This window comes from Cololabis saira, chromosome 19 (genome assembly GCF_033807715.1).
Source record: "Cololabis saira isolate AMF1-May2022 chromosome 19, fColSai1.1, whole genome shotgun sequence".
Lineage (NCBI taxonomy): Eukaryota > Metazoa > Chordata > Actinopteri > Beloniformes > Belonidae > Cololabis > Cololabis saira.
Genome location: NC_084605.1, coordinates 40,648,499 through 40,663,813, shown reverse-complemented (window position 1 = coordinate 40,663,813; position 15,315 = coordinate 40,648,499). Strand labels below are relative to the sequence as shown.

Here is a 15,315-nt window from a genome sequence, read left to right as displayed (position 1 = left end):
TAAAGTCCCACTCCACTTTTACAACAAAAACTAGTTTCGTTTTGATTCTGTAGGTGTCCTTGTTCAGTGAATGCTGATTGGTGAATCTGTCTGAAGGTTTGGGGCGTACTCATCCTCCGTGAAGGGATTTGAAAAAAAATGGCCCTTCTGTGATGTCACACTTATTTGTCCTGAAGAAGCAGTTGGAGTCGTTGCCATCCTGGCAGGAGCTGACTCCATCTGACCCAGGGGTCACCAATCCTGTTCCTCGAGGGCCGGTGTTCTGCATGTTTTAGAGTTTTTCTCTGCTTTAACACACCTGATTCTAATTAATCATCGTCATCAGCTTGTCAATTGAAGTCTGCACAATTCTCTTAACGACACAGTCACTTTTATCACGGTGCAATGAAGCAGCGAAACATGTAAAACATGCAGGACACTGGCCCTCGAGGACCAGGATTGGTGACCCCTGATCTGACCCCTAGACATTATGGCAATGAGGTAGAACATGCCCACCTCTCCAGTATTTTACCATCATAACTAGCTTATTCCCAGCAGGTGTTCCTGATCTGTTTTTGTTGTAGTACATTTCTGCTGTTTCACAACAAAAACCACATCCCGAATCTTGTCATTGATGTGAAAACCACTGTAGCAAGCTCGTGCTACCCGGGGTCAACCAACAGGGAAGAGGACAAAGGGTTTAGTGGATAAATTGTTGATCTTTATTTCACCCAGACACAGACGTGTATCAGCGCACTCGGTAGCTCTGTGTCATCCCTCGAGCCCTTTGCCAGTGTGCAGCCGCTCTTTAAATACCCAGGCAGGGTGGAGAGATTGATTAGGCACAGGTGTGCCCAATCAGCTGAACCAGGCCTGCGCCACCTGTGCGCTGCAACCCCGCAGACCACGCCCAATCCTCCACCCTGCCAAACCACTTAGAGCCCAAATACAGATGCAGTTGGTGCCTGCGTACGCGTCTGTTCGGCTCCCAGCGTACCTCGCGTAGTACCCGAGTAGAGCCCGTCATACCGGTGGTGACCGATAGGGGGCAGTAAGCAGAGCAACAGTTGGAAAAGCTACTTATATTAAGTAGCAGAAGTAGGAGCAGCAGCAGCGGTAGCAGATTAGAACAACAAACAAGTTTACAGGACAATATTGGATGATGTAGGAGATTATAACATCGTGTGAATGTGTTTGAATGTTTGGTGGTGGTCGGAGGGGCCGTTTGGCGCGATATGGCAGCCACGCTTCCGTCAGTCTGCAGGGCAGCTGTGGCTACAGACGGAGCTACCACCACCAGAGAGAATGTGTATTAATGAATAATGATCTCTGTAAAGCTCTGGGTGCCTTGAAGGAAGCTATATAAAACCACAGCATTATTATTATTATTATTACTCTTTATTCATTTTCATTACTTATTTATTATTACTTTTTTACCCCCTTCCGTGTGTGTGTGTGTGTGTGTGTGTGTGTGTGTGTGTGTGTGTGTGTGTGTGTGTGTGTGTGTGTGTGTGTGTGTGTGTGTGTGTGTGTGTGTGTGTGTGTGTGTGTGTGTGTGTGTGTGTGTGTGTGTGTGTGTGTGTGTGTGTGTGTGTGTGTGTGTGTGTGTGTGTGTGTGTGTGTGTGTGTGTGTGTGTGTGCGCGCGTGCGTGCGTGTGCGTACTGCTGCTACGTGAGTTTCCCCATTGAGGGAGTAATAAAGGACTATTTTATCTTATCTTATTATTATTGCTTATTATCAAAAATGGATAGTCTGTCCAGACTAATTTATCCGGCATTCTCTTTACCCATGTCAACAAGAATGACGAAACAATAAATACAGTTAATTTTAAGTTCATATGGAGAAATAGATGTCAATATATAAGAAAGATTGACATGGTAAAAAACTATGATGATGTTGAATGTGATCGATTTCAATATTATGAATGGTGTCTTGAAACTGAAATGGTTAAAATCTTTCCTTACAAATAGACATTCTATCTGGTTTATTGTTCCTAATATGATTTTCCAAAAAAATGGGTGGAATAGACTAGAATAATATTATTTTGTTGAAGACAAGAATGTGGACTTTGTCCTTAATAATTTGGTGTTATTGGGAAAGTTCTTCATTCACAAATGTAGATTTTTTTAAGACCAAACCATGTTTGACCCATTGGAGAAATGAGCTTAAGCTCTTGAGTAAGTCCTTGAGTCTTGTTAAAGAAAAGAAAGCCCTTAAACTGTTTTCTTTACTTGAAAGATATGATTTAATATAAGATGGCCCTTGTGAGTTATTTTTTATTTATTTTTTATTTTATGTTGTACAATAATTAGATTCTCAGTTCTCAGTACTGATGTTGCTCAACCCAAGGCAAAAGTTTGTAATTCTGATATGACTTTTATGTGCTTTGTTTGTTTGTATGTATCTATCTTTAAATTAAAAAAAAAAAAACATTCTGGTGTAAAATTAAAGTGAAGTTAAAGTGAGTTAACAAGGGGCAAATTAACCTGCATGGGGAACTTTCTCCAGCTGAGAGCAGCAGTGCCAGCTGGATCAGACCGGGAACAGCGATACTAGCGGCCAGAGCGAGAACTGCAGGTCCCGTACGCGTTCAGTTTCTTTTTGAGAACGTGCCTGTCGACGCGCCAAATGAACGCAGGATACGTGTGACGTCACGCGTACGCGTTCTGAACGGCAACTGTATTTGGGCCTTTATGGAGGCCAAAACCATTTTGATTCTAGGCTATATGTTAATTTCTAATGTCAAGGGGGACATTTTGGAACTGCTTTCCTGCGGTAGTTTAAACGTCAAGGGTCACATACTCTGCAGTTTAGCAGCAGAGACGTTTTGTGGCATCAAGGTTTTGGCATCAACATCTGTTTCTTGACCTTTGTTGGTCTTGTCTCGACTCGCTTGTGACGTTTTAAGACAGGTGTACTTGAAGCTTCTGTCACTTCTGTGTAATCAGTATAGCTCATTTCACCTTTGTTTTGTTAGATTTAGACACGGCACTTGGTTTGTTATGTTAGGTTAAAAATGAGGGTGTAGTGTCACGTTTAAAAAAAACATGGTTACTATGTGGGAAAAAAAAAAAGGTTTTTGCACATGTTGTATATAAAAATAAAACTAATGTGTTAATTCATCTTACATTTTGGAGCCCGACTCAAGTTTAACGTTTGTACTTTGTTTTATTTGAAGTATTAGTAATTGTCATTTTGTATTATATGTACCACTAAAAGATATAGATCCAATGTATGTAGTGTTACTTTATCTAATCCAAGTTTAAATATCTCTAACACTTCATTTATAATGTTACACAGAAGATTGTCCTCCAAATCTGCAGCAGACTGACTGGCAGCGAGTGTTTTGGATCGATACGAAGCCTTTTTATATAGCGTATTAGACGCTATATAAATAAAATTGAATTGAATTGAATTGAATTTTCCTCTTCTGTTTTACATTTTTCCTCTCATCTCACTACAGCTGTGGAATAAACATTCCTTTTTATGTCCAGGTTTCATGCTACGAACATTAATCCACATTTTCCTCATCATCTAATGGTCACCCTGACCTCGTGTTGTTTGAGTGAAAACATTGAAGACCAGAGATTCTTTCTCCCTCCAAGTGTTGTAAAACCTTGTGTACTTCCTTCTATTCTTCCCTAATTACAAGGAAACATTTGATCTTGTGCTTTGATGATGGAGATAAGATTAAGTATTCATGAATGGGATTTTCCCCACTTTGGTATTCTAATGCATAATGCCAATTAACTCCTTTTGCAGCTCTCGTCTTATCTTGAGAATTACGCTGTTCAGTGCTCCTCTGGTATCCCCGATAATGCTTTTAACTAATTCTGTTAACGGTGTTGGATCTCCACGCCGAGCACTGGTCACACACATGTGCCCTCAGAAAATATCAATACCTATATGTCGTCTTCTTCTCTCCCAAACAGATTAAGCTGTAGTTGGACATCTGCTGGAGTCATGTTCAGGAACAGCTTGAAGATGCTGCTGACGGGGGGGAAGGCCAACCGCAAGAGTCGTGGCAGCGGTGAGTCTCGTCTTGTGACGCCCGCCGCGAACAATGATTCATCAGCAGCACACAGGAGGTGTTGATTTACTCCCTGGGTTTATTTCAGGAAGAAAGCACATGCAACTCAGAAGACAATGTGTAGTTTAAAAGATGGCTACAGAAAAATTAAGAGCTTTCCACGACGTCTATTTCACAGGAAATGAATCAGATCAATACGTTGTGACCTCAGCTCCCCGTTGAAACCGCAGCATAATTTCTCAGCACACTTCTGCACAATTTTTCGAGGAATTCGGTGGTTTTGGAGCGCTTGCTCCTCGTTTGTCAACGCCGCTGCGGTACTTGTAAATACTCTTTTTGTCCATGCTTTGCATCATGGAAACATCTGAAGGTTTTTGCACATCACTGGAACTCCAGACCAGTTCCTCTGCCCTTTTACTGTCTGAGCTTTATCTCCTGTCAGAACCTCACACCCGTGCCGCTGATGCCGTACTTCTGGCATCAGCAGCACGTCATGCCATGCTGCACGGTGAAAATGTTTGTCCTGTTCACAGCAGAGGCTGAAATCCCCTGAAAAGCTGCTCTGGTTTCCTTCACTGTTGCATGACGAGTTGTTTCAACCTTCTACCTGCTCTTGTTACATTAATTAAGTCGTTTTGCTCCGGGCCTTCATCATTGCCTTGTTAACGGACGTTTGTTCTGGACTATTTTTGTCCATCTTTAACTTTTTGTCTCTCCCAGTGTAACACCGCTGAGACGAGTACTTTTTATTTATACATTTTAATGAAACTGAAACCTAGCGGTCAGCAAAGGCTTCATGTAAACGACTGTTACTTCTGATTAAACCTGCTTTTATTAGGCATGCTATGGCAAACTCTGGAAGAGCCTCGGACTTATTTAATACTGCCCTGTACACTGTTCCTTCTGTACGTCTTTGAGACCCGTTGCTTTTGATGCACAGATCATCCCTGCCAAAGCAATACTTGGAACAACTGGGCTTATTCATCTTGCAATAGTGCCGTCGCTGCTGTTTGATTGTAATAAAGTCCATGTTATTGCCAGGGCAGGACTGAAAGTACAACTCTCTTGACAGCGTCCGCGGGCTAGGGTTTTTATTATTGTTCTGAAATTTGCCTCCTGCAGTCGTTAGTCCAGTTGCTGACTTGAATTTTTTCGTAAAGCCTGAAAGATGCCACTGTGTACCTCAGACTCCAGATATTAACACAAGGCTTTTGTACTTTTGGAAACATTTGACAGTATTTACCCCAACAGCGATCAGCTCTGCACTGGCATTGAACTTATAAAGTGAGTTCAATAAAATGAATGAAAAGAAAACTACAAACGTGGGTCTGCAATGATCAAAATAGGGTGGAACTACTTGTTCAACCTGTCAATTCACTTATATTGTCATGTCCTCATAAACGAAGCTGTACCATTCCAGCATTATTACTTGCGTGTGTATTTACATGACGTCTGAAATGGAGAGGGGGACCAGCAGAGGTGGATATTTAAAGTTCCCTCCTGTGTGTTACTGTCTTTTTGCTGGGAGTCTGCTCATCTCAGCAGATGCTGGCTCTTATCAGAATCTGCTTCCACCACGGAGACATCTGTATCCTGGAGGGGTCTGGAGCAGAGCCGGCCCGAGGCATAAGTGAACTAAGCGGCTGCTTAGGGCCCCGTGACCACTAGGGGGCCCCCTAGAGTTAAAAACAAATAAAATAACAAATAAAATAATTTTTTATGTGTGAGTGATGAATCATACATTATCAAAGGAATGTTATTGTACAAAAACACAATAATTAATATTATCACATAAACAATATAATGTTAACAGACTAGAGTAGATACTGCTGGCGTATTGACTGCTGCCTCTCGGCAAGCATCGTGCACGGCACTTCGCATCTGAGGAGTAGGTTGAAGGCCCACCATGTCGCCAAAACGGACTTTATTTGTTTATTCTATTTAATAATGTCTGTTTTTGATTTGAATTAATTCTTGTATGGAGAACATATTGACGAGGTACTTTATATCTAAGTTGAGTAATTTTAATTATAGTTCTAGTTTTTGTAGTACTTTGTTGTTGCACTTAATTGTTGTTGTTCCACTTCAAATTGTTGTTGCACATTGCTGTTGCAGTTTATTTAAAACCAAAAATAAAGTAGATAACGTGTTTACAGTAAATGGTTTATAAATGATCTATTTGATTATTTTGTTTCTTTTAGTAGGCCTACACTGTAGATGACACTCAGTATCACACTTAGTACTATATCTCTTTAAATATTAAGTGTAAATCAACCCCAGGCCGCTCTTGTAGCTGAATTTGCTCCATTTCAGATTAAAAACCATAGATGGGTAAAAACCTGCCAGACTGACAGTAGGGTGATGGAAACAACACTGCTGCAACTGTGCAGCTCTTTCACCTTTTATCTGTTGCTTCTCTGTGTGGCAAGTAGGGGCAGTTGCTGAGTTTGATCAATATTAATTGAAAGATTTTTCTGCAAGTTTGTTAATCTGTTGTAGCTTCCATGGTCTTAATCACTGTGGATTACAATCTAACTACAACAAAAAGGTCTTGCATCTAGTTTTACAAGTGTATTTGTAATGACAGGGAAGAACATGAAATAAGTGTATAGTGGGTGTGTGAATGATCAATAATCAGTATTATTGGCAGTAATAAAAAAAAAAAATCAAATTTTGCTTAGGGCCCCATGGAGGCTTGGGCCGGCCCTGATCTGCAGCACATGCTTTTACAAACTGACGCCCTGACCTTACACCGCTGCCGCTTTATTCCAAGCACTTAATTAACCCTCATTACACGAAAAAGTCCCAAACTGAAATGTGGACGTATTTTCAACCAGCTGCTGCATCACATCAAGAGCGCATGGAGCATCCCGACATGTGAACGTTTGACGGACAGGGAGTGCTATGAACACATTCCTGTTGTAGGAAAAAAAAGCTCGAGGGAAATAGCCGGTGCCATTGAAAACCTTTTCTGTACAGTATGTTCGTGCACTGGCTGCCCAGATTGGTCTGGTTTCAGAAGGAAGATGCTGAGATGTGATGATGGTCTTTGAGGTGGAACAGCCTCTGGCTCCAGACTGCTGGAGCGCAGGCAGGAATTGACCCGCTAATCTGAGATGACGGTTGAGCCAGCTGTCCCTTGATCTGCACTGGAGCAATTGTTTTGAGCCCTGAGTTACTAAGCTGGTAAACGATGGAGTGACAGAGATAAGCAGCTCTGAATGGGAATTGGCTGAATTTGACAAATCTGTATCGTGACACCCGGGGAGTGTCATCTGTCTGGAAAACAATGTTTTGTTCCCTTTTTTTTTTTTTTTTTTTTTGAATCCTCAAACACTATTGTCAATAGTTGAGTGAATGTTTCATGTCTTTTTCAGTCGAGCCCCTGTTGGATTAGTCGGATGCCGTTCAAGTTATGAAGTGAACATTCATATGAGAGCACATAAACTCCGACACTCCAGGACTCGGGGCGCAGCGGTCTGCAGGCATCAGATACAAGTCTTTGCGTGACAACACACAGCACATAAGGAGGCGTATTCTGCAGTTTCTTCACTAGTTAACATAATTTCCTGAGGCCTTAAGGAAGTGTCTATTTTGTTTTAGGATACTGCAAAGATACATTCACCGTGTCGTGTGTGTGTGTGTGTGTGTGTGTGTGTGTGTGTGTGTGTGTGTGTGTGTGTGTGTGTGTGTGTGTGTGTGTGTGTGTGTGTGTGTGTGTGTGTGTGTGTGTGTGTGTGTGTGTGTAAGACTTTCTTAGTGACTAAAAGCCAAAAGGCCTATAAGATCACATGTTGCATCATTCCTTTTGCCTCCAGGGCTACCATGTGAAGGACACAAGTAGGATGCGGAGGTGTTGCTCATATTTTTACGATATTGAGGTGTAAAATTTGACTTTGAGCCTCCCAATAGGGGTGGTGGAGATGGAGCGCTAGAACTGAAACAGAATCAACATCGTGACACTGCAATTACAGTTTATGGCACTGACTGATTAGAAAATGAGAAATGGGGTTAAAAGGTTTGGGTGTCTGGACGGGGAGCTGTTGCGTGACTAATAAGCACTTAGAGAGAGAGACACTGAAATGCTGCAGTGGACCAGCCAAAATGTGCACATGCTCAGTCTTGGAATTAAAATCTATTTAGGTTTACCAGACTCGATCGTTCTGGACCTCTAGTTGGATTTATAGGAGATTGTGTTCACACGTCTTCATAATAACAAACCAATGGAAGCCTGATTTCATGTCATGGATTCATACGATCCATCTGCAGAGCTGCTATTTATATAATATCTTACACTGCATGGTGTGGAATACAGGTTCACAGGTCGAATGTTTATATTTGTTTTACCGCTGAGTGACATTTATTGTACTTTTATACTGACAGTCACACTTCTGAATGTGTAATATTCACATGGGTGTGCAGTGCAAAAATAAAGTAGTGCCATAATAAACAAACACAACCAACTGAGTGACAGTTGGACGAAATTAAAAAAAACTAAAGTAAAGTTAAAGATTTTTATCAAATATTGGGTTGAATGGGGTTCAGACGCATATCTGTTGCTTTGCTGTTTGTGGGCTGATGAGACCGAACTTCCTTCAGGTAGCTGTAAAAACATCTGTCGTGAGACTGCGTTTACTGATTAAATTGTAGTTCTTTACAGTTTCTGCATTAATCGCTGATTTTACATACACAGGACGAATATTTAACTGTATTTTACAATTAGAATGAATGATTTGCAGCAGCCTCTCAGGCTCCTGATTCATATCTTAGTTATCATCATCAGTTATCTTGAATACTCTGTAGGAGTGAGTGTAAGCGCGTTTGTCTGTGCATTGACCTGTGATGGACTGGCGACCCGTCCAGGGACCGGTGACAGCTAGATTAGACTTTTCGCATCCACGACTCTACAAGCCCTCATTCATGCATACATGTATGCATACATGTATGAGGATTTCTGTCAGAGGAGACGGCCCTGGAAGAACACACATTCAATTCAATTTAATTTATAAAGCGTTTATTACAACACAAGTTGTCTCTAGGATCTTTCCAGAGACCTAGAACATGACCCCCGAGCAATTATTACATAAACAATAATGTAACATGATAAAGGAATAGTGGCGAGGAAAAGTTCCCCTTTAGGAGGGAAGAAACCTTGAGCAGGACCAGGATCATAAGGGGGGACCCTCCTGCCGGAGGCCAGCTGGGCAGAGCAGGAAAAGGGAGATGGGAAAGAAAGGATGAAGAACAGAGTTGAGATACAAATATATTGTCAATGGTACAAAAAAGATATATTAGTTTTAAGTTTCCATGAACAGGAGAACTAAGAGTTTTATGAAGATATGACTGATACCTGGCTAACTAGAGGGATTACTATATAAACATATGTAGACAGCAGACACTGAGGTGGTCGGAGCAGATCAACATGCAGCTCCTGAAGCTCTGGCCTGCAAACATTCACAGTAGAGAAATGGAGGGGGTAGACGTTTGAAGTTTGGGTTTTATTCAAGTTTACTGACGAAAAAATAATAATAAAAAAAAAAGACTATAAAACTCCTAATCATTAGTTTCTGAACAAGAACTTCCATGTTTCAGCACTGAAGCAGCCGTGTCCATCTTCACTTCCAGTAACTCCAAGTTCCAAGGCAGCAGGTGCTTGACTGGAATCAAATTGGTCCCCCTAATTACAGCAGGCTAATTGATGGCTCACTCTCCACAGTGGCTGCGAAATCTAATTAGAGATCATCAGATCAGCAAACATGCTTCGAGCTCCAAGACACAAGCAAGAAGTGACATAAAAGACAGGCCTAATACAGTCTAAATGCAGTTCCTGTCAGGTCCGAACTGCAGATGGAGCCTGACAGCTCTGGCTTGTTCCTGTAAGAACCTGATGACGTGTCTCATAGCTGCGGCTTTCACCTGTGACAAGCGATATTCTTTAAAACGTGTTGGACTTGGTAGTGTATGCAGCACTTATCAAAGTGTATCTTTTCAGTTTACTGTATGTGATGGGAGCCGACCACTTTTAAACAAGAGTAATGGGAAGTGACTGAGAGTCAGGGAGGGAAGTCTGATTGGACGATGGGTTAATAGCTGAGAGTGATGTTCATAGAGGATCAAAATGTCCCCCTTCACAAAAAAAATGTTTTAAATCGTAAATTTCGTAACTCTTAAAGCATATGCTATTGTCTGGATTATTATTATTATTATTATTATTATTATTATTATTATTATTATTATTATTATTATTATTATTATTATTATTATTATTATTATTATGTTCTTCTTTGCAACATGGACATCTTGTGGTAAAGGAAATGCAGTGAAACCTGAGGTACAGAGATGCACCTTCACTATAACCTTTTATTGTTAACAAGCATAGCAGACCCTCCTCCCTTAATCTTACAGCTGTGCTGCAGTCTCTGTCTTACTGAGAGACGCATTGAAGTCCGGATTACGCTCCTGCATGTAAGACTCTGATGACACTGCTGCGTCTTCATCGGTGCTCCAAGCACCTCCACTCATTTGGCAGTAATCGCTCAGTCCCTTTGACAATAAAACTCTCAACTTCTAACTGTGTTTCTTTAAATTGTCCCGACGTCGCATGATCTTTGGAAAGTTCAGTGACCGACCCCCACACCATTCTCATTGTTATGGTTAAACTCATAATAAAATATCACAATTACCAGTAGAAACCCCTGAAGCCCCAGTGTCTTCACCTTTTGTAGGAAAACATTAGAAAAATCTGCATTTTAATGAAAAAAAAGAAGAAATCATAAAATGCAAAGAGAAGCACATGATCAAAGCTCTTGCCAATAAAGCAGTGCCGTTCTAGAGGTCATTCACTATATAATACAAGTAGGATTCATGCATTTTCAACCATTATTAAAGGGGACCTATTATGGCATCTAATCCCTATTTTAAACAGGCCTTGAATGTCTTAAAAACAAGCTTTTGTTTGTTTTTGCTAAATAAATTAGAAATTCAGCCTCTGATCCATGTCTTTATCTTCCCATTCTCTAACCTCATTATCTATGCGGGATTCTGAGTGGGCGGGGCTATGATAATGAGGCTCTGTGCTGATTGGCTGCCTGAATGACGCAATAAAAAAACTCCGGCCGGTGGAGTTAGTTGTGGGTGTGGTTTCACACATCGGAGGCCAACTGATGCAAATCGCTCCGTCGTTCCGTAACGACGGGAGTAGAATCTTATTGGCTCGTAGATCCACATCACACTGGACGGATCATCCGGGCGGCTGTACAGACACTGCAGAATTTGGTTGCTTTCCTCCTTCTCTGAGTTGCAGGCTGAGGGGAGATCACTTTATATATGTTAAAGCAAGAGAAAACCTGGTTTTCATAATAGGTCCCCTTTAGGTTTATTTTTGTGTTTGCTTATATATTTATATTTCCATCTGCCATGTGCTTTAAAGTCTCATTAATGCTCTGAATAAAAATACATTTATTCACATTCCTTATTGTCACATATTTACATATATAGTGCCGCTCACAAGCTGGAGTATTTTCAGATGGCTATACGGCCGCAGGAGGAGGGGCGTGCACGAGCTGTCTCTGGCTAACCTCCACGCGGCGACAGATTGGCACCTCTTGCTCCACAGAATGTCCCCTTCCTTCCTGTATTAATGAACCAAGAAAGATGAATGGACCGATTTCAGTGAACCAGATCCTGTTAACAGGCGGGAGCTCGGTCCTCCTGCAGGAGGGTTATTATGTCGTACAGGGCTGGACTGGGACAAAAAATCGGCCCGGGCATTTTGAGCCTAGACCGGCCCACCAGGTATTGATGGAAAGAAAATGAAGCCTATGAATGAAAACAAACGTTCTTGTGACACCGCTTGTACACTGTCTTGTTGGTGTGTATGTTCTTGTCTAATAAACCTAAACCTACACCATCCCCCCCCAGTCCCGTTATAGATGTACTTAGTACTGTTTCTGAGTAGACCAGCAAACTTGTATGGCAAGCCGTTTTAACATTTAATAGCTAGACTGGATATGTGTTGCAGATATCTGTAATTCAATTCCTCCTAGTCAAAAAGAACATTTCAGATATCTACAATGATATATTAACCCATTTTAAACAGGGGGAACACATTCTGACAGCGTGAAATACTGCTGTCAGAATGCGTTCCCCCTCTGTTTATCATGAAGGGATGCTCACACATCTTTCAAATTCATACTGCTGACTTCTTTCACCACCACAGATAAGTCCTGTGATTTTCAGGCTGATATCATCATATTTGACCATTTTAAACAGGGGGAATGCATCGCTGCCTCTGTTTTTACTAACTAATGACCATGAATTGCCTAAACAGTGGGTTCTTCCAATATATGTACACAAAGTCTTTGCTGCGATGGCATCACTGTAGTAGGTAAACATTTCTCCAAAAAGATTAATGTATTATTTCACCCACCCACTATTAATCACAGCATTATTAAAATTTAGTGACAATCAGGAATCCAAACACCACTGTCCCTGTCAAAAAAGCAACTTAAATTTGGAGTTGCTAATTTAGTTTTATAGAATATATAAGATATTGAATATGAACTCATCATTCTTCAAATAGTATAAATAATAATATCAATAATAAGCCACGCGCTCTAATGTTGTGACTACTCCAGCCAGAGCTGCCTGGGAGACTTGCGAGGCCCTGTGCGGAATGGCCGGGGGGGCCCTCGCGCGTGAGCGTAGCGAGCTCGCGCAAAATTTTTTGGGTTTTTCGGGTCGGATCGCGTGTCTATATGCGCAATTTTAACTCTCCAATTAGCAAAATACTGGATACCTTCCCCTGCCTCATCATCATTTGGCTTGCCTCGACGCGGGGCCCCACGGCTGCTTGAGACCCGGTTGGATCGGTGATTTTTGTAACAAATTTATCAAACGAGCCTTTCAGAGAGGCATTAAACTCTTCCATTTTCTTTATTTTTTTTTCTTTTTTCATCCCCTGATGGAAATTTCCTGATTCTGTCTCGTTCTCTCGACATTGTGTGACAGTTTGTTCCAACTCCACCCGTCTGGATCAGAGCAGCTTGTGTCTGCGCTTGGTCTGACGCAGTTGTACTGAACAACAGACACGCGCATCATTGCACATATATTTATTGATATGCACAGACTAGTACACATTTAGGTCTGTAATGGAACGTGACTGTTGATATTTATAAGGGAAAAAACAAAAAAAAAAACGAAAAAAAAATAAATTGAAAAAAAAAACAAAAAAAAAACACCCATAGTGCGAGGCCCCTTGGGGCGGCCCTGACTTCAGCCCATAACCAATCGGCCAGTGGTACCAGTTGTTGTCAGGTAAAAAACAAAATCAAATGGGCCGATGGGCCTGCCCGGGCCAAAAAAAAAAAAAAATCGGCCGGCCCAAAATCGGGCCGGCCGATGGTGATTTTGGGCAAAATTTTGGGAATTTTTTTTTTTTTTTTCTTTGGGCCGGCCCGGCCCAAAATCACCATCGGCCCACCGGGCAAATGCCCGGTATGCCCGATGGCCAGTCCACCCCTGATGTCGTATGAAGACCTTTATTTCCTCTGGTAAACATCGAGTCGCAGGATTGTTGTTCTAAGAAATGACTTATGTGGGGCAGCTGATGATTAAATAAGCTGTAAAGATTGTTGCAGTTAATCAGGTTGCCATCTCAGTACTAAAAAAATTGTTTTCAGATGCAGTTTTTGCATATAACTGTGCTACTTTTAGACTAGAGGTAAATCTGTGACCCTCTGTAGTTTTCATCTGACTGCGTGTTGCTATCCTTTGTGTGTTTGACTTCAGACGATGAATCAATATGGTGTGCAGCTGTGGAAGGGGAGCTTTGACCTTTGGTTACCATGAACGACAGACTAATGTCTTCGACCTCCTTGAGCTTCAGTGCAATGTGTCATTTAACAATCACTCTCCAGCAGGTGATATGCAGAGATATATTTATGCTGTTACCTGAGAAATCTTGCACCAGAACAATCTGTCCGCCAGAATAAAAGGTGATTTTTCAAAGTTGGGGGCCAAATATTGGATGTGTTTTCTTCCTTGTGTGGATAGATGGATGAATGGATTTTAACCTCCTCATTAAGGCTCAAAAGAAAAACATATTTACTAAAATGCAAGGAGGCATTGGATAGGTTTTCATGTTTTCCTCATCTCCATACAAAGTCCATTATCACGTTTTAAGTCTGTCTAAACACTCAGTTTTTCCAAGGCTTCATTAGTGGCGAAGCAAATACTGCACTCCTCACCGGTAGCCTCGTCAGCTTCCGTCCAAATAACTCCTTCACCAGGGTCAGAGACAATAAAGCCGTCGATCAGGTGGTCCCTGAAACTGCTGGCCTCATCAATGGGCACCCTTGGTCTCCTCACTCGATAACCGTGGCAACAGCGCCGTACCAAAACAAAAGCGTGTTGAAGGTCACAGACCACTCAGATTGTGGACATAGTGTGGAGAGGGCGGGGTGAGGGCTGAGAAAAGATGTGCCCATGATGTCAGGAGTGGCTCTCAGCTGTCTCGCAGAGTGTGGGAGGCACTTATGAGCTCCTCATTATGGTTCAGTGGAGCCATTCGGTGCACATACCACCCTTGTCACGGCCACCCATTAGCCTTTACTAAATGACCTCCTCTAAGTCCTTCAAGCTCAGGAATGTGGCTGTCTGAAGCCTCTCCTTAAACTTTATTTATTTATATAGCACCAAATCATACAATATATGAACACATGGTGCTTTACACACAGAATAAAATAACATTGAGAAAACATAATTTAAAACATCCCATACGACCCCTACCCCCACCCCCCACGCGTACATACACACTCACTCACACACACACACACACACACACACACACACACACACACACACACACACACACACACACACACACACACACACACACACACACACACACACACACACACACACACAGTAAGTGGACTGGTGACATGGCTTAGCACTAACGATCCAGGTGAGGAAACCTATGGGTGGCCGTCCACACTGAGAGGCATCACCGACCATGCATGACCACAAAGAGCATCGCCACAGAGACCCCCCCAACCCGGACAGACCAGGGCGGACCCCACACAGAAGGTGGAGTCCCACCCCCAGCTACCCAGGCCTGAGGGATCCCTATGACGACACCCCCATGGGCAGAGCAGGCACACCTCCCAGTGTGGACGACCCCCCTGAGGAAACACTGGAGCTAAAAACTAAAAGATTAAAAGAAAGTAAAAAATTTTAGAGAATCTATACAAAGCTTAAGATGAATAATAAATAACATAAAATAGGATAAAAGTCATTAAAAATG

General features: G+C 41.9%; 1 protein-coding gene across 10 annotated transcripts in view; it reads left to right on the top strand.

Moving 5' to 3' along the window:
- The window catches only part of tanc2b (tetratricopeptide repeat, ankyrin repeat and coiled-coil containing 2b), a 205,526-nt gene that overhangs the window by 59,724 nt on the left and 130,487 nt on the right, over window positions 1-15,315 (top strand). For all 10 annotated transcript variants that reach the window (XM_061708282.1, XM_061708289.1, XM_061708296.1 and 7 more), the window contains one exon: window positions 3,913-4,010. In XM_061708282.1, the coding sequence (XP_061564266.1) occupies window positions 3,944-4,010 (67 nt within the window). In that variant the 5' untranslated portion in view covers window positions 3,913-3,943. The remainder of the gene's footprint in view (window positions 1-3,912; window positions 4,011-15,315) is intronic.